Here is a 19,668-nt window from a genome sequence, read left to right as displayed (position 1 = left end):
AGCCCGCCTCTTACTAGCTGCGGGAGTGGTGGGAAGTGCTAGGGCCGACTTTGCAGCCTTGTGTGAGCTGAGCTGGAGGTAACCACTCCCCAAGAACCAGGGGTCCTCAGTTGCTCAGTGTCCTCAGCTGGGGCCTCCGAGATGGCAACAGGACGTGTCCTTCGATGCTGCTTCACAGTGTGCCCGCGTACTCCTCGGAGGTATCTAACCAGTGCAGTTTACAAATGAAACCAATAAAAGGTTTAGGAGTCGGAGAGTAAAACAAAACTTTCATTGTCCTCACATAATATGAACATCTACATAGAAAAATCTGTGCACAAACAGAAATAGTAAGAGAATTAGACAAGATCGCTAGATCTTAGACGGATGGTGCTTCTTTATAACCACAGCGATCACACGAAGCGTGCCTTACACCTGTACATCCTTGAGAGAATAAATGCGTTTTTGCCACGTTAAGTCACTATATTTTGGTAATTGGTGATGGCAACAATAGGAAATGAGTAGAGTTTGCTAGAGTTGTCTTTAGAATATGTATTTCCAAATGGAAAGTTACCTGCTGGGGCCGGCAGTGGCATGGTGCTGAGGAGCACTGGACCCCCACGTGGCTGACCACGGTTTGAGTCCTGGAGCTGGCGGCTTGCCTTCTCACTTTACCTGTCTCTCTCTCTGTCCCTCTCTGGTCAAATGCAAAAGTAAGTAAATAAATAAAGTTCAATAAAAGAATTCTTCTAAAAGCAAGTTACCTGTTGACGATAATATACATGATAATGTGTCTGACGTGACCGGTGTGTCCTGCGTGCATGCTGGGAAAACCATAGCGTACACTGTAAAGATATGTTGTGATTAAATGTAAATAAGAGATAATAAATAATAAAAAACGCATCTGCATAATGATGACAGTTAAAACAAAGTAGTATAAAATGAAATAACACGAGACAAGCAAGACTTTAACAGGTCAAAAACTAAGATTGAATTGAAGGATGTTTGAGAAGGCCTAAAACAGGGCGCTCAGAGCAAGACCGGCACCTCTGCCTCCCTGCGTGGGTGCTTTTTCTGGCGACAAGGTCCACTGAGGGTTCTGGCTTTACGTGGCATGGCAGGACCAACACCTTGCCCATGCAGGGCTGTGTGGACGCTTCTCCGTCGGTGCGAAATTCCCAGCTGCTTCCTTACAAGGTGGGACGCTTCCCTCTCGGCTCAGGTCACCCGGAGCATCAGCTCAGGCTTAACGACTGGCTTTCAATCCCTTCTTCATTTTTGGCCAAGGGCCGTGATGAACTCAGCTAATCGCCCACAAGTACGCTCGGTATATCTTACCTAGAGTTTTAGGTTTGGGGGCAGGAGCGTTTTTAGGTTATTTCATTACCAACTGGGAATCTCCGACCTTTCGATACCTTTGTTTAAAGTCTGCTGTTTTACATTTCTAAACAGTGTATTTAGATATGTACTTTTTACCTCAACCTGATGGTGTCTGTTTTCCAAAGGAACATTCAGCTCACTTATGAGTAACCACTGTGACACTTTGTACTGCGTTCTTCCTCATCTTGTGTTTTTATCCATTTTATTTTGTGGTTTTCTGATTTTGCTTTTCCTTATCGATGCTGATGTGCTATTTATTTTTCACTTGCTATTTCTTGCTGTCTTTACTCCTGTGTTACAGTGTGAATCTCCTCCTCGAGTTCCTGTGCTAAGATTTGGTTGTGATGGAATTCAGAGGGTGAAAGGCAACCCCGACTATGATGCTGAAAGGTGGGGCCTTTGGGAGGAGATTAGGCTTCAGGTCATCAGGGTGTGGCCTCATGACTGAAGGCTATGTATGAGCGGGATCAAGACCAAGGGGGACCAAGGACAGACATCTGCTCTCCCCTCCTGCTGCATCGTAGGGCACCTGGAAAACCCTGAGTCCAGCTGCTTCTACACGTGGGCAATGACACGAAGGCAGAGGTCTGGGAAGAAAGTTTATTTCTGCACCTGGGTTATAGGGAGACAAGCAACCAGCACCGTCAAACCCTCAAAAAGTGTGACCCCCTTCTCGGTATTTACAGATACAAGCAGGTGCAAATCATCCCTCACTGCGCTCAATCAGACTCAATTGCTTTCCTTTGAGCAATGATCCGGATTCCTGCTTTTCTTCGATAGCCACTCCTGGTTTCTTATCTGCCCACGCCTCCAACAGACTTCCCCGTGCCTCAGCGCTTGGCCAGGTTGTTCTAGTCAGAGGCCTTTCTGCATTTCAAAATGGCCGCAGCACGGCTGCACCTCAAGCCGGCCTGCTTCCCCCTTGCAGATGCAGCTGCCAGATCTTGGACCTTCCGACCGTAAGCTGAGCAAACCTCTATTTTTCTAGATCGCCCAGACTCAGGAGTCTTCTGTTATTAGCCATGCAGCAGACTAGAACACCCTGTATAAAATGTGGGGGTTCAGCCATTGTTCCAATTCCATTAGTGATTCCATCTCATCCTAAGTACGCCATCGAAACTCTGTCCTTCTCCACCATGACAGGTAGCAAATGTCACCCTTCTCCTTCACCAAGGCCATCGTCTGACTGCTGCCTCCACCTTGCCCAGGATGAGACTTTAGAACGTTTTCATTGTTGGTGAGGCCCTGGGGAAATAGGCAGGGTTTTAGCTCACCAAGGAGTAACAATGGTATCGTCCTGTGATGTGAAATCTAGCAAGCTCTAAGAAAGGATAAAAACAGTACACCTCGAAGCAGCAATCCTATCTCAGCGAATGCACTCTGAAAGTATACTTCTAACATCAACGTGTATGCAGAGTGCTTAAATGTGGCATTATCTGTCATAACAAAATATTGGAAATGTCTGATTGCACAGTTACAAGAGACTGGCCAACAAGTTACAATAGAGCTGAAGTGTAGTAGGATACTATAATCTATAAAGAGAATGAGGGAGATTTTTGTGAAATCATATGGAATAATTTCTAGAATATATTGTTAACAAGGTGCAAAAAAAGTGTATGTTCACATTTAGTATTATCGATTGCATCGTAATACGGTACTCCTAAACTTAGTGACTTCAAGTAGTACTAAGTACTTCTTATCTCAGTTTCAATAGACCAGGAATGCGTGAGCAGTTCGCTTGGGTGGCTCAGGCTGAGGGTCTCTTGTGAAGGTTCAGCTAAGGTGTTTGCTGGCACTCGGTCATGTGAAGGCTTTCCTGGGCTGTAAGATCTGCTTTCACCACGGCTGGCAAGGTGATCCTGGCTGCTGGCAGGAGGCCTCAGTACTTGCCACATGGACCTCACTTCAGGACGGCTTAGTGTCACCCAGCTTCCCTAAGATCAAGTAACCCAAACACCAAGGCAAGCATGGCAACATCTTTCATGACCTAGTCTTCTGGGGGGCAGGGGGGTGTCTGCACATACATGTGCATTTATCCGAGTAATAAGGGTTTGTCACAGAAATTCAATGTTGGTTTAACATTTGAAAATCTGAATATATTGGGTCATCGGAAAAGTCATGGCATATTTTTCTATGCAAAATTGTGTCATGACATTTCCAACAACCCAATAATTCACTATAATAGAACAAAAGAAAAGTCATATAATCATCTCAGTAGATGGAAAAAAGTGATACTTTTTTTTAAAGAATTTTTTTTAAACTTTATTTATTTATTTATTTATTTATTTAAATTTGACCAGAGAGAGAGAGAGAGAGAGAGAGAGACAGAGAGAGAGAAAGTGAGAAAGCAAGCTGCTAAGTCTGGGACTTGAACCATGGCTGGCCATGTGGGAGTCCAGTGTCCTTAACCACCACGCCACCTGCTGGCCCCAAAAGTGATAAATTTTAACATACTTTTAAGAGAAAAAATTTACTCTTAACATACTTTTAAGAGTAAATTGGGAATAAAAGGAACCCTATTTGATTTTTCCTGTTTTTTTTTTTTTTTTTGAGAAGTTTTTGCTATGGGGCACGTGCGCTCGCCAGAAAGACAGAGAGAGACAGAGAGACAGAAAGCTAGAGGTCACCCCCCAGGGGAGATAGCCACGCCGCAATCCCTTCTCCTCCTTTCTCCTTTGGGATCTTGGGCACGCACGCACACGCACCCGGCGTGAGTTTAAGCCGCCGGGTCCAGGACTCGAATCGCAGTCGACTACATGGGAGTCCCGTGACATAGCCATTACGCTAACTGCTGGTCCCAAGGAACCCTATTTAATTTGATGAAGGAAATTTACCAAAAGCTAACACTGCATTTAATGGCAAAATAGTGAATTCATTTCCTTTCAGATTAGAAACAAGGCAAAGATAGTTTCAGCCACATCTATTCAGCATTTTACTGAAGATACTAGCCAATGCAATGAGCTAGTAAACACAAGAAATAGACTTCTTTCTTTTTTAGCATTTTTTCCCCCAGAGAATGTGTATGCTTGTTGGGGGAAGGGAGTTGGGGGAGTAAAAGAGAGAGAGCACCCCACTTCCCATGGAGAAGGATCATGCTATGATACCTTTTTCCTCCATGTTTCTCTCCTTTTCAGGTTTTGGGCACACACGCATGTCTGTTTTTCAGGTTGCTAGGTCTGAGACTCTTCACTGTGCAGTTGACCATGTGGTACCCAGCCACTTGAACCACCACTCCACTGACTGGCCTGCATTTTATAATGAAAGAAACACTGTGATAATTAGAAAGAAAGAAACACTATCATTCACATATGATGTGTGTGTAGAAAATTCAAAGGAATCTAGAAACGGGGACCAGCAGGTGGCATAGTGGTTAAGGAGCTGGATTCCCACATGACCGATCATGATTTGAGTCTTGAGCCTAGGGCTTAAAACTCATGCTGAGTGCGTGCATGTGTGTGTGTGTGTGTGGCCAAAATCCTGAGAGGAGAATGGAGAAGGGATTGTAGCGCGGCCATCCCCCCAATGGGTGGTTTCTCACTTTCTCTCTGTCTCTGTGTCTCCAGTGAGCTCACATACCCTACAGCAAAAATCTCTTTGAAAAAATCTAGAAACAGCTCTTAATAATAAGTGAATTCTACAATGTTGGTAGATACAGAGACAATAAAAATACTTTTTCTTTAACACCAACAAACTGTTGAAATATAACTAACATGTTATATTTCATTTGACACTAACATGCCAAATATTAAGGGATAAATTTAATGTGATCTATGTAAATCCTCTACACTGGTAACTCTGAAACATGGTTGATAAAATAAAAGAAGGCCTAAGTAAATGAAAGGATAAAGCATGCTTTAGGCTGAAAATCTTTTAAAAATATCAATTATCTTTTATTTATTTATCTGTAGATTCAGTAAAATATGAATCAAGCTTTTGGAAGTTCTTTTTGTGGAAATTGACAGTCTGACTTTAAATGAATAGAGAAATGCAAAAGACCTAGAATAGCTTAGATAGTTATAAAGAATACAAAAAGCAGATTTCTATACCTAGCTATCAAGACCCAAGATGAAAAAAATTAAGAATGCCGTTAATGCAAATGAAAACATAGAGCAATAAGCATAGAAAATAAAGTTTAGAAATAGCTCTATACATCTGTTGTCACTGGCTTATGATAAAGTCCCCTCTTCAACTCAAAGGGATAAGAATGTTTTTTTTTTTTCAATTATGGTGCTGAGTCAATAAAACTATCTGAATGGAAAAGATAAATGAATCTTGTTTCCCAACGTATCACACACAACACAAAATTAACATACCGTAGAGCACAGCTCTAAGTGTAAAAATTTATAAAACAATAAAGCTTCTAGAAGAAAACATAAGATGCTATCTTGATGATTCTGAGGGGGATATTTTTTTCTTAAAACAAAAAGATAATATTAAGAAAAAATTAATGTTAGATTTAATTTCTGAAGGGTCTGGGCCATGAGCAATCTTGTCTGTATTGAGTTGTAATAGTTTTCTGTGGATTTTATTTTATTTATTTAAAAATTTTTATGATGATTTATTTTATTTTATTTTATTTTATTTATTATTATTCTTCAATTTGAAGAGAGAGAGAGAGAGAGAGAGAGAGAGAGAGAGAGAAAGGAAGAGTGAGAAAGCAAACCACCAAGTCCAGGACTTGAACCACAGTTGATTATGTGGGAATCCAGCACCTTAACCACCGTGCCACCTGCCGACCCCTTCCATGGACTTTAGTCACAGGGTATGGTAGTAGTAAGAGATAAATATCCTTATGAATATCCTGTATTTTGTATACCTGCTTCATCCATTGTGGAAGAAAATCCAATTTCCTCTTGGTAATTAGGATCAATAACTCAAACCAGTGAGAGAATCCTTTCCTTTGCCTGTTAATTCACAGACATGAAAATCCCAAAGACCTTGGGTGGCTGGAATAGCTTTCAGTTCAATGGAATCGTAGCTGTGTCTCCTGGAGAAAACATTTTTCATTTTGGAACTAAGGTCTCTAGCCCAGCAGAGCATAAGGTAATGGGGAAAGGAAGGGAACATCTTGCTAGTGGGTCATTGGCAAGAGAAACCACTCTGCTTCCATGCCTTCATTTCTGGACCGTTGGATCCTGGCTATGGGATAAATATGAGGAATTTTGAAAAAGTCTGTAGAAATATGAAAATGGAGTACAAGTTTATTTTGGTGCAAAAATTTTTGAAGCCTGTGCATAATTTTTTCATGATATACATTTTCTATGACATTTTTGAAGACCCATCAATACTGGCTACTGATTTATAATAAATACAGCTCCCTGAAGAACCCTGCCCACTCCTGCAAGGTATCACCTGCTAGCAGGTGCTGTAATGGACTTCAAAAGGCCATTCCTCTGGGACCAGCAGTTAGCATAATGGCTATGTCACTGGACTCCCATGTGGTCGACTGTGGTTCGCGTCCCAGACCCGGTGGCTTAAAACTCATGCCGGGCACGTGTGTGTGCGTGCCCAAGATCCTGAGAGGAGAGTGGAGGAGAGGGGATTGTGGCATGGCCATCTCTCCTGGGGGGTGATTTCTCGCTTTCTGTCTCTATGTCTCTCTCTGTCTGTCTGGCGAGCTCACACGCCCTATATCGAAAAACCTCTCAAAAAAAAAAAATGCCATTCCTCTGCCCTATCAAGCCAGCTGCTTTAGAGTACTGGGGAACACGGTAAGACAACTGAGTACCTTAAGAATGGGCCCCTACTTTTTTTTTTTTTTTTTTTTTTGCTATGAAGCGAGTTACTCAAGTAGAAGCATGCTGTATAGAACACCATGATAGTAGATAAGACACTATGTACGTCCATGAATAGTAGTTTTGGCAGAAGTAAGGCAAGTAGAAGAGGCACATCTGCACCTAGAGTGTATTCTAGTAAGCACAAAACACTTCCATTTCCATGATGGAGGTAGGCCAGTGCACTCAACCAGCATCAGGTAGCCAGGTGATCACCCAGGGGATGACGACCTAGCAGGATTCAGTGTTCTGTGTTGCTGGCGGATTGAGCACTCAGAAGTGACTCTGGCCAGATATGCCTTGGTGAGCAGTTGATTTCACTGAGCCAGATATGCCTTGGTGAGCAGTTGATTTCACTGAGCCAATGAATAACTTCCATCTTGGCACATGTTCATGACCCCATTGGGTGATGATGGGGTGTCTGGGGGGAGAGTATGACCGATAGCCACAGAACAAGTCATCTTGTCGACTTGATTAGTGATAGCATGTCCTGATGAGCTCAGCCTTTGGTGAGTGTTCATATGAAACACAAATGTCTTCATGCGTTTTGCCCGTGTACTTCTTTCCCCAACTTCATCACCAATTTTCCAGTTACGTTCCTTTTAAGACCCGACCATCCAGCTGACCCATTGAACACCAGCCCATGAGCTGGTATATATTTATATGTCTGGCCATTTTTTTTAAGCAAACTGAACAGCAAGGTACACTGCTTGAATTTCTGCCCACATGAAGGATTTTCCTTCTCATTGTCCATCAGGGATGACCCAGAAAGGGACTGTAGTGTTAGAGCTGGCTGTTTTCAGGGGGTGCTGAATGTTGGGTTGACCTCCTGTACCTCAGGCCTGAGCCTTCTCTTCCTCTGTCAAGTGACCATAGTGAGTGCCCTGTGAGGCCGCTGCTGTGGGAGAGAGAATGCAACGTGGCGGGAATGGTTACCACGGACATGCAGATTACTTCCTCCTGTTGCTTTTCAGTCCCTTCAGGGCCTGCTTGAGCCTTGATCTCAGCCTTGCCACTTCCATTTTGTGACGGAATACGGGTGTACACAGCCAGCTTAATGCATTGAGGAGTCAGACAACCCCTGGTCAAGATGGGCAGATTAGGTTGCAAGATAACCTGGATTGGGGTTAAGCATTTAGTCTCTAATAAGGCCCAGGAGTCAGTCCCAAACAAATACCACCTCCCAAACAAACAAAAACAAACACACAACAAAAGCAGATAGAGTTCTTGCTTAAATAAGAGAAGTTATCCTTAGAGGATGGCAAACCTTGCTCCAAAATCCTGACAGCTTGCCCCATGCTGCATAGACAGAGGCCTGCCAAAGGCTCTGAACAGCGCCCCCATCAGCCAGCGGCACTACAAGTGCCATTGACTGCTGATCATAAGGCCTAGCAGCAGACCTACTTCTGGTGGTTTTTACTAACAGGCTTTGAGGAAGAAACAAAAACAAAACAACAAGTACAAAAAGACAAAAACAAAAACCAAACAAATCCACAAAACCAAGCCAGGTCCATTTCTACACACTGTGCGTAAGGCAATATGTTAATTTACTCAAGCAATGAAGCCACATCTGGATCCGCGGCTGCTACTGGAGTTGCTGCCTAGTTAGGCTGAGGATCAGGTACTGTTAAAAACCCTTCTGCCTTGTGCACGGGCTAAATAGACAAGTTGAAGGATGGCGTGGTGGGACTCCTCACCTCTGTGCTTGTCAATCGATGGTGGCGTGATCTCTGTGACCTCTTTGGGAATGTTGTGTTGCTTTTTATTTTGCTGCTTCTTTTTTTGTTGTTTGTTTTGTTTTTGTTTTTGTTTAGATAGAAACAGTTCTAGTGGCTTCCACTTGGCTTTCCGTACATATTAGTCCTTACTCTGCTTCGGGAAGCGGTGCGGAGTTTCCACCAGTTGCTGTTTGTGTCTGTTCCAAGGCTGTGTTCTGGAACTGGACAAACAACCATAGAATGGGCTCAGGGACCTACTGGATCCCCTGTGAGATGGACCTGTGCTACAGCCCCATTGTCACCTGCCCTCCATAAGCCTGCTCTGACTCACAGACCACAGTGACTTTCGGATCTCCTAATTAGACTTCCCTTTACTTGACCTTGAGCCCTTCCACTTACACAAATCAAGTAAGAATTCGGTGGAGTGCCCATCTATTCTACCTTCGTAAGTAACCTTAGGTATCTGTGAATCAGACTATTCTTTTTTCCTTTCTAAAACATTTTTCTAGAGGGTGCATGTGCAGGTAAAGGGGGAAAGAGAGATAGCAACATTCCCCTCCCAGAGGGGCAATGATCATGCCTCAATCCCTTCTCTGTTCCCCCCCGCCCTCAGGATTTTGGGCACACATGCACACATGATTTTTAAGCCATGAGATCTAAGACTCAAACCGTAGTCAGCCTTGTGGGAGTCCAGCACCTTAACCACTATGCCACCTGCTGGCCCTCAGGAAACATCTTTTAAAGAGATGATATGTCTACTTTTTACGCTACACCTCTTATTGTTTAGATTACTTTTTAATTATTTTAATCACTCACACAGACAGAGTAGTCAAAAAAAAAAAAAAAAAAAAAAAAAACACCATTTCTCTATTGAGAATTTTGCTCCCCTTTTAAAATTTTATTTTTGGGTGAACCAATATTTTCCCCCGCAACCTATATGTTAAGAATAGAAAATCCTTGTGACACTGTTTTGAATGAAGTTCATTTTGTCACAATTTATTCATTTTATTTAATAAATGAATGAATGAATGAATGAATGAATGAATGAACTTTTTAGAGAGATTTTTACTATAGGAGAGAGACAGACAAAAAGTGAGAAATCACCCCCTGGGGAGGATGTCCATGCCGCAGTCTCTACTCATGCCTGGTGTGAGTTTTAAGCCACTGATATGGGACTTGAACCATGATTGCCCATGTGGGAGTCCAGTGATGTAAATATTACATCATCTGCTGGCTCCCTATTTTATTTTTAAAATTATTTATTTATTTTGGAGAGGTTTTTTTTTTTTTTTTGCCATAGGGCTTGTGTGCTCGCCAGATAGACACAGAGACAGAAAGCAAGAAATCACCCCCCAGGGGTGATGGCCATGCCGCAATCCCTTCTCCTCCATTCTCCTCTTGGGATCTTGGGCATGCACGTACATGCGCCCAGCGTGAGTTTTGTTTTTTTTTTTTGGGGGGGAGAGGTTTTTGCTATGGGGCGCGTGCACAGTGGATGGCCACGCCGCAATCCCTTCTCCTCCATTCTCCTCTCGGGATCTTGGGCACGCACGCACACGCGTCTGGCATGAGTTTAAGCCACCAGGTCCAGGACTTGAACCACGGTCGACTACGTGGGAGTCCAGCGACATAGCCATTATGCTAACTGCTGGTCCCTGCCCGGCGTGAGTTTTAAGCCAATGGGTCCGGTACTCGAACCATGGTCGACTACGTGGGAGTCCAGTGACATAGCCATTACGCCAACTGCTGTCCCTCACTATTCATTTTATTTTTTAAAAACTCTTTTTGCTTCAGCATTGCTTAGAGCTTGGTGACCAGCCCTCCCCCCCTCTGCCCTGAGAGTCTGTGTATGATTTGGGTCATTTCCCTGTGTCTTCCTGGGGCTCATACCGGTAGTGTCTTACCCGTACTTCCCATTGCCCCCTTTCCATGTGTGAGGCATGGCTGTCAGTGAGGCAGGAATCTCCTGACCTCCATTTCCATCCTTACTCTGACCCTGGCACTAAGGGAGGTCATTGTCACATCATCATCCATCAGCCAATCAGGCGAGCACATCCCTCTGATGCCCTCCCTGGCCTATAGGAGCTCCCAGGCAGCTTCAATGGCAGGAGGGAGTGAAGAAGGCGGCTGGCACGAGTCCCGAGATGATCATTACGACGTGGATTGTATACATTCTTGCCCGGAAAGGTGCAGGGCTCCCCTTCCCACCGAGAATCAGTTCGGTGAGTGCTGCTGATAGTGACCAAGTGGAGTTCCTCATGATCCTCTCCCCTCTGGGTCCCTGCTGTACTTCAGAGGGACCTCATGATCTAGGAGAGGAGTGTGGGGAGAGCAGGGTCCCCACAGCCCTGAGCTCCGTCCCATCATTGCAGGACATTGAAGTTGTGGAAAGTGAAGCCGTGTCCGTGGTCCAACACTGGCTGAAAAAAGTAAGCGACAGTCCCCATGACTCAGCATATCTGCCGTTCTAGAGAGCTGGTCTTTGTGGCTGTGAGGGTCCATCTCCCCTCTCAGTTGCACTGGGAAACTCAAGTTAATTGCCAAACCCCTGCCTAGGGTGGGGTCTAATTCACCCAGATGTCCTCAAGGATGCCAGGGCTTGTGTACCGGTAAGAGACACGTCAACTCCACCCTAGCCCTGCCCACTTCTCGAGCATCCTGGTCCAAGGGGTTTCTGCTGCATCACCCCCAGCCCAAGGGTGTCTCAGGCATAGCTTGGGCGAGGGCTGGAGCTTAGGGAGGTCCCTGGGACTTCCCAGGAGAGAAGCCACAGAGGAGCTTGCTGTGGGCTCTGAGATACGGAGTGTGGGGGATTAGGGTTGCGTGTTGCAATGGGGAGGGAGGAAAGTGCAGGGAAGGAGACGAGAGATTAGAAGCAGAGAGACACTTAGAGGGAGAATACCTTTCAGACAGAAGAAGAGGCTGCCCAGGGCATCAAGGAGAAGATGTCTGCCTACTGCTCTCCCACTCACGGCCAGGACGTACACGTGACCAGAGACGTGGTAACTGCGCGTTCTAGACCATCCACCCGGCAATGGGGCAAGGGAGAAGGGAGGGGCGCGTGTCCCACGGTCAGAGGTTCTGGGTGAGGATGGGCCACCCTGGCCACCCAAGCAGTCACAAGAACCCCTGCCTGGACTTCGTAGGTGAAGCACCATCTCTCAAAGTCTGACCTGTCAGCCAACCAGAGCCAAGAGGTCCTGGAGGAGCGAACGAGGATTCAGTTCATCAGATGGAGGTGAGCATCCCATCTGCCCTATGCAGGGGAGTGGGGAGGGGAGAGGGAAGAGAAATGAGGAGTGAGGGGAGGGGAGAGGAGAGGGACTGGTGAAGGGTAGAGAGGAGAGAAGGGAGAGGGAGAGGGAGAAGGAGGGGAGGGAGCACGAGAAGGCCCAAACCCCCAGTTCAGGAACCCAGCCAGCACCACGCACAGTGGCTTTCTCCACGGATGGCCTCTCCTTTCATACAGAAATTTCTCAGTCTTGCTTTGGGGTCTCAAGAGAATATTTTTGCTATCTTGAAAGCCCAGCTCATTCCTTCATTTGTAAATGACTTGAGGGGTTGGGAAGCTGGGCTTGCTCTCCTTTTCTCAAATGCTTCTGAATACATTTCAGACTTGTGTTATTTTTGCACTTGAATTGTTGAGAAGTGGCTTTACTTTTAAGAGCTAAAAGAAAATAAGCTCTTAAAATGCAAAAGCCAAAGCCCTCATCTGCAATGGAGGTGTGTGGATGTGTCATAGTGCCCAAGGCTGGAATTCTGCGTTCCTCTTGTTGTGGTGGCTTCGTCTGCCTTCCCGGAGTCCTCTGGGCCTCTCCTAGTTCTGAAGATGCTGACTCGAGGCCCAGGGAGCTGGACCTGAAGCTGCTTCTGTCCTTGGGCCGTGACTTCCGGTACCTGGGTGGCTGGGGGCTCCGGACCACAACTACACCCCTTCCCAGCAGAGGGATCGTGGGCGTAAGCTGACACTGTGGGACACCTTCAAGGAGTCCCTCATCTCCTATTCTCTCCTCCCTTGTCCTGCTCTGCTGCTCCCGAGGCTTTTCCTTAAGAAGTGTATTTTCGCTCCAGGGTTTCAGATTTCGATGTATCTCCCCCTTTCAGCGACACCTGCATTGTAAGAGATTCAAACATGCGATAATTACATAACAGGAAGGGACAATTAATCGTGGCATTTGAGATCTCCCTGGGAAAGTTTGTTGGACAGGAAACCTTCCAAGGCCTCTAAAATCATCAATGTCAATAATAATCCAGGCTTTTCTGTGCCTGGCATGGCCGCGGATGGAATTCTGTCCTTGGTTTGGATAAAATGCTCGTCATTTTCTGATGGTTTTAAAACCGTGGCTGTGGGATATAACCAGGCTTAGGCATTTGGGACAGGCTGCAGGGACTGGTAATGATCTGCGTAGCATTTTTCCACTCTAAATTTTCTGTGGCGGTTTTAAACCAACAAGCTCTGCCTATTTTGCTCCACAATCCTTAGTTTTGGTGTCTTCCTCTTAGTTTTGGGGAATATCCATCCCCTTGCCAAGCATTGCCGAGGGTTCACTTGTTGACTAGGGGTGAACTGGCCACTTGATGTTTGCTGGGCCTCTGGGAGGGAGAGAGGAGACGCAGGCCTAACGTCGAAGGGCTGAAGTGAACTGGGGGGTAAAGGACGACGCATGAGCTTAGCGTGGGTGGCTGCGGTCACACACGTGCTGCAAAGCTGCCCCAGGCGCTCAGGGAGGGGTTCTGGCAGATTGTTTTCTCAGACCTGCCCTTGCACTGGGTGGGAACTGGAGGAACAGGAGCCAGGATGGGTCCCGACAGCAGGAGAGCCTGGATCCACATGGCCTCGGGTTCAGGGCTGCGGCCCTGCCTTCTCTGAGGCTTCCCCACCCTGGGCTGGCAGTCTCCTCCACCTCCCCGGGCCACAGAGCCCCAAGGCACTGAGAGCAGGGCCTTATCCACACAGAGCAGCTTCCATAGACACAGGAATGCATGGTCAGGGCCAGACAGTGGCGCGGTGGTTAAACGTGGTTAAATGTGCGAGGCAGGCCCACATGTGAAGGTTGCCAGTTTGAGTCTGGAGACCTGTCTGAATACAGTGGGCATGCGCGTGCCCACAGTCTGGGGCTGGCCGAGGCTGGGGGCAGGTTGCATTGCCAAGATTTTGTTGGGGTATACTCTGTCAGTTTCCCTGTCCCATTTTCTCTGTCTCTTCCTCAATGGAATAAATAAATAAGCTGCACACAGTGTTCAGTGGACAGAGTGGAGGGCTTGCGAGGGAAGGAATGAATCAGGTGACAAAGACACGAAGTGACTAGGGAGGGAGGGGACACAGCACGAGTGCCTGTGTTTTCCTGGTGACAGAATTTTCTAGAAGGCGTGGGCACAGTGATGCCAAGTCAGTAAACCACAGTGGGCCTGGTGATGCCAATCCTGCAGGCTGGAGGAAATGGGAGAGGAAGTTGGGAGGGATCCCCGTGCTCCTGGACCACCAACCGGCTGACTTCAGGAATGCTGCCACCCTCCCTGCGTCCCTCTGACCACCTCTGTGCTCAGTGCATCTGGGTGCTGGGGGACCCTGGGTTAGTAACAGCACCCTGCGCTCATGGCATGGAGACAAACTTCTGAGCGAGGGTCATGGCCATGGGATACGAGCTATCATTGAGATGACCCTACTCCAGGGCAGACCTGGGCCTGGGAAAGAGGACTCAGGGCCAAGGTTGGAACGGTGTTTTGCAGCCACACCCGCATCTTCCAAGTGCCGAGCGAGGTGACAGACGAGGTCATGCGAGACCGGATAGAGCAGGTGAGACGCAGGTAAGCAGTTGGGAGCCAGCTGGCCGGCGTTCCTTACCGGGGCAGGCAGGTAGGAAGTGGCTGTCTTGTCTACTTTAGCCCATTATGTGGCTAATAACACTGGAGACTGGGCGATTTATTGGAATGGAGGTTATTCAGCTCATGGTTTGGGAGGTCCGAGGTCAAGGGGCCATATCTGAAGGTCTTCTGGTGGTGGGGTCCCCAGATAGTACAGGGCCACCAGGAGCTGATCATGGGGCCCCTGCTGACCTTAGCCCTAGTCTCCTCCCGAAGCCCCCACCCTTCCTTCCATACGAGGACGACCCCCCTCCCAGCACTGTTAGAATGGCCCATGGGTCTCAGCACCCCAATGAGGGGGGCAGCTCTAAGCCACAGCACTGCCCAACCCAGCTAGGTGCCCACTGCTCTTCCAACACCGAGGGCAGGACAGGCAGGTCCCACAGCTGCTGCCCTCTCTTCTCTGTTCCACACTGGTGGCGTTGCCAGCCTCCCAGGTGGCTTCAGGCGCACAGTAGGGCTCCAGCCTGAGGACCCCTTGGCAGGACTCTGCCCCAAGGCCTGGATGTGGCAATGGCCCCGGCCTGCCCTGCCCTGTGCCAGGTCTGGGTGGGCTCTGCCATGGTAGCCTGTTTGGTGCCAGCCCCTCCTCTGTGCCCTGCAGCATCTGCCACCTTACAGACGACTCTGCTCAGGACTGCTGCCTCAGACCTTCCTTCTCGGATTGCTAAGAGCGACAGGTGAGCAAGCCAGCAGGCGAGGAGCTGGGTGGAGAAGGTGGTGACTGGGAGCCAGGAGGCATGCCAGGTGGGAACTGGGTGATGAGGGTTAGCCTCACACAGTTTGGTCACATGGCCCTTCACTTGTGCTGGGCACAGTGGTCCTAACAGGGCTCTGGGAGGTGGGAGGCCAACGGCAGGGCTGTAGCTACAGAGTCGTGTGGGAGGTAGCCACTGTGCTCACCTCTGCCCCCTCCAAAGGCTGCTGAGGAGCTGGTGGGGTGGTGCATACAGCCAGCCAGCGGGTTTAAAGGAAGGCCGCAGAGGTGTCACATGGCATTTATAGAGCCCCACTGCATGCCAGCTTCTGCACAAGGCACTTTGTTGAGGATTCTCACCTGATCCCAAACCAACCTTTAAAGGAGGGCACCGCGCCACACGAAGGGGGAAGGTAGGCCGAACTGGCGAGCAGACACTGGGCCCCGACCATCTCAGGCTGGCGAGTGTCTGGCCTCTGGCCTTGATTTCCTTGTGTCTAGTAAGAGCGTCCACTTCCCAGGGCTGTCTGGAGGTGACAGGGTCTAGCAAATGGCAGACGCTGTGTCGCGTTTGCTGACATGATTACAGGGGAGGAATCGGAGGCTCTGGGAGGGCACGCAGCTCTGTATCTATGAAAGTGGAGGATTGCAGGGTCCGAAGCAGGTCGCTGTCGGCCAACCCTGCCCTCCAGCCAACTGTGCCTCCATCACGGGTCTCCTGGACATGTCTGTTTCCCAGGTCGAAGCCCTTCAGGGCCAAGGGGCAGGCCTGTGTCAGAAGAGTGTCCATCTCCTGCTTGACCTGAAGAGTAACCAGACCTGGGCCCAGAGATGCCAGCCAGTGAGTCCTGCATTGCCACGGTGGTGGCACGGAATCTTCTCCTTAAACTGCTAATAAAGAGACGTGCTATTTAACAACCTGCCCTAGTGTTGGGGAGGCGCTTTGCTGTTCTTTTGCTTGTTCCTGGCTCTGGGTCGCATGGCTGATGGCCTGTGGGGAGACAGAGAACAGGTCAGGCCAGTGCTGTGTGATGGGGCAGTGTGGGTGCTTCTGGAATGGGTGCTAGTGTGGGCCAGGGCAGGAGGACTTCCAGAGGGAAGTGTGGCTGGTTTGTTTCAAGTATTTATTTTGTCTTCACTTATTCCTTCTCACTTATTTAGTTTCTTTTTTTTTTTTCCGTTCTCCCACGATCTTCTTCTTTATTTATTTTCATCATAATCTATATTATATTGAGTTACATATAACTTTACAGTGTATTACACTGCTTTTTCAAAAGGGAATGCCATGCATGTCAGTCAATACATAGACATTAATCTCCCCACTTCATCATTCAGTATCTTTTCTATGTTAGTTTCCAAACTAAATCCTTTTTCTTCACTCTGAAGACCTTTGAACATTTCTTAAATGCTAGTGACAATTTCCTTCTTAGTCTGATGGTGAGTCTTCTTTCTCTTTTAGTTTAGCAGAATACAGAATTTTAAGTTGGTGATCTTTTCCTTCAAAGTATTTCATTCCACTATCATCTGGTTTTCATGGCATCTGAGATTTTATCCTTGTTCTTCTCTGTAAAATGTTTTTCCCTTCCTGTAGCTTATTTTCTAAAATTTTTAAACAAATTTATTTTAAATTCATTCACTGAGCATCATACAGCATACAAAATGTGATTTCCCATCCAGAACACACTGCATATTGGCTTAATCAAGGATATTGCCATACATGTTATGGTCAACAAATAATTTCCCACTTCTTGTTTCTTATATGTTTTTGCCTCTTTTTCCCTTGAAAAACAATTTTTTTTGTCTTTGGTTTTCTGCAGTATGAATGTGATATGACTAGGTGATTTTTTTTTTTTCCCATTTATCCTGCTTGTTTTTCTCTAAAATTCCTGCATCTTTGGTTTGGTATCTGTCATTAATTTTGGAAAATGCTCAGTTATTATTACTTCCAATATTTTTTGTGTATGTCTCTCTCTTTTTATTCTCCTCCAGGTATTCCTATTGCACAGATGTTATAGCTTTTATAATTGTTGCATAGTTCTTCAGAATTCTGTTTCACGTTTTTCTCATATTTTTGGTTTGAGTTTCAGTTTGTGTATGTTATCTTTTTTTTTTTTTTTTTAAATTTCCAGAGATCATGTGTACTTGACACAGAGACAGAGAGACGGGGTGGGGGAAGGAAGTAGAAAGCACCACCCACAACGGAGCCTGGCCAGATCACAATCCCTTCTCCATTTCTCCATTGGATTTTAGGCACACACACAAACATGCACGTGCACACGCACACACTGAGCATGTTTCTGAAGCCACTGGGGTAAGGATTTGAACTGTGGTCAGCTATGTAGACTCCAGCTCCCTTTACCATGAGGCTCCAGGGCCAGCGCTCAGTCTGAGTACTTTCTAATGACATTTCTCGACCCTCACTATTTATCCTTTAGCCTGTCTGCTCTGTTGGTAAACAGTCAAAGATGTTATTTCTTGTATAGTGCTTTTCTGATCGCCTGCACATTCTTTTTTCTTAGAGAGTCTCCTTCTCTCTGCTTCTGTTACTCTCTGTCCTTGCATGCTGTCTAGTTCCTCTAGAATGTCTTTAGCATACTTATCATAGTCATTTCGAATTCCCAGTCTGATAACTCTACCACATCTAAGTCTGGTCCCTATGCTTGTTTGGTCCCTTCAGACTGCATTCTTGCCTTTAGCACGCTTTGTAGTTTGCGGTTGATGGGCAGACCTGTCTACACTAGGTAAAGGAACTGAGGGCAATAGGCCCTCAGTGGGATTGGCATGTATTTGGCTCGCAGTCAGGCTCTGTTTACTGTTTGCTGGAACTGTGTCGAGGTGAGGATTCCTCTCTTGTCTTTGTTTTTGTCTTCCCTGTTGTCTTTGGGTTTCCCTAAAGACTCCTTCTTAAAGAAAGTTGAGGTTGCAGCTCCTTGGCTGTAATCCGGCAGTACAGAGGCGCCCTCTGACTTGCGTGGTAACGTTTGTGTAGTGAGTTCAGCCGTCCTGAGGCTTAGCCTCCTGTTCAGTGAGGCCGTGCCCCTGGGCTGTGACTTTTACAAGTGCTGCTCAGCGTCTCCCACCTTGCCAGTCTTAGGAAAGGCAGGTAGGCTGGAGCTGGGTACTTTCCTTCTCCTGGGTTTTGTCTTGGTTCTGGCAAAGTAATTTCCCTTGAAGGCAAACTTTTGTTAAGGAGAACACAGTGCTTTGGGCTTATTTAAAAATGACTGCGTGCCCCATTTCTTTGGGAAACCCTGGGGAATTTTTCTTCAGTTTTCTCTGTGAGGACTTTGTAGGGCTCCTGGAGTGAGAACTCATGAAGGTGTGAGCCCCCTCTAATAACTGGGCTCTCTCGGGCTCTTCCAGTCAAGCCTGTCCACACTCAGCCTCCAGCAATTCATCAAGTTCAGTGCAGGCTTTCCGGCCCAGCGCTGGTTCTGTGGGGGTTTCTGCCTCTCCAGTGTATGGGTCAGTAGTTTGTGCTGTGAGCTCAGGCCTCTGATGGATTTAAGAAGAGTTTTTGATTTTCAGTTTATATAGCTTTTTCCCCCTCATGGCGAAGATGGGGGTTGAACACTTCTAAGGTCTTTGTGTGTGGGACTGGAGACCGGGCGTCTCAAGTACTTGTCCAGTGTGACCGCAGTGACAGCAGACACTCACTGAGCTGGGGACCTGGCCCTGTGGAGGTACTGCAGATGATCCCAAGTGCTTCGTCCTAGCAGCCTTTTGACACAGTGACTGTTGTGATTTTGGAGAAGTGACAACACAAGACAAGGAGGTTATGTCACTTGGTGACTGGGGTGCTAGAACCCTGGCCCGAGGAGGCTGATGGGGGCGGGGCAGCCGTGGGGATCCTGGCCTTTTCCTCGCAGAGCCAGTGGAGCTGAGAAGGGCAGGGATCAGAGGCAGAAAGCAGTTTACTGTGGAGACGGGCTGTGGTTAGGGAGGGCAGCAGGAGGCTCTGGGAGGAGGTGAGGATGGAGAAAATGGGGGTTTTGACAAGGCCCCGCGGGGCACACGGAGAGTGGGAGAGAAGGAAGGTCTTGGGCACTTCTAGGTGGCGGCGGCGCTGCCATTATCTCACAGAGGGAGGTCTGGGCTGGGGAGGTAAGTTCAGCGGGGCCCTGAGGTTGGGCCCCAGGACGGTCCCAGTGGGGATGGCTGGCAGGCGCGGGCTGAGGTGGAGGTTTGGAGATTGCTGAAGGTGAGGAACCTGCAGGGCTGCTGGCAAGGAAGGGCCCAGCCGGTGCAGGGACTG

At 47.4% G+C, this 19,668-nt stretch overlaps 1 protein-coding gene and 1 long non-coding RNA gene across 6 annotated transcripts; one reads left to right on the top strand and one right to left on the bottom strand.

The window, feature by feature from the left end:
• Positions 1 to 1,682: 1,682 nt before the first annotated feature.
• Positions 1,683 to 10,833, bottom strand: LOC102484593 (uncharacterized). Of its 2 annotated transcripts, none has more exons than XR_334739.2 (3): positions 10,756 to 10,833; positions 8,831 to 9,072; positions 1,683 to 2,604 (listed from the first exon to the last, which is right to left on the bottom strand). It is a non-coding gene; the product is annotated as an uncharacterized LOC102484593 (long non-coding RNA). The 2 variants fall into 2 exon arrangements; XR_334740.1 differs by lacking the exon at positions 1,683 to 2,604 and adding an exon at positions 7,221 to 8,249.
• A 74-nt stretch (positions 10,834 to 10,907) lies between these two features.
• Positions 10,908 to 16,332, top strand: SPATA19 (spermatogenesis associated 19). 4 transcript variants are annotated; one of them, XR_334738.2, is made up of 8 exons: positions 10,908 to 11,073; positions 11,224 to 11,280; positions 11,761 to 11,853; positions 11,998 to 12,089; positions 14,582 to 14,659; positions 15,321 to 15,396; positions 15,740 to 15,826; positions 16,153 to 16,332. XR_334738.2 is itself a non-coding variant. In XM_006149953.2 (7 exons), the coding sequence occupies exons 1-6, from the start codon at positions 10,996 to 10,998 to the stop codon at positions 15,385 to 15,387; spliced, it is 465 nt and encodes a 154-aa protein (XP_006150015.1). In that variant the 5' UTR covers positions 10,908 to 10,995; the 3' UTR covers positions 15,388 to 15,396; positions 15,637 to 15,655. The 4 variants fall into 4 exon arrangements, 2 of the variants coding, with proteins under 2 accessions (XP_006150015.1, XP_006150014.1); XR_001370461.1 differs by having other exon boundaries at positions 15,722 to 15,826; XM_006149953.2 differs by lacking the exons at positions 15,740 to 15,826; positions 16,153 to 16,332 and adding an exon at positions 15,637 to 15,655.
• Positions 16,333 to 19,668: the final 3,336 nt, after the last annotated feature.

This window comes from Tupaia chinensis, unplaced genomic scaffold, assembly GCF_000334495.1.
Source record: "Tupaia chinensis unplaced genomic scaffold, TupChi_1.0 Scaffold000274_1, whole genome shotgun sequence".
Taxonomy (NCBI): Eukaryota; Metazoa; Chordata; class Mammalia; order Scandentia; family Tupaiidae; genus Tupaia; species Tupaia belangeri.
The sequence above is the reverse complement of the archived record's forward strand: the minus strand, read 5'-3'. Positions and strand labels throughout refer to the sequence as shown.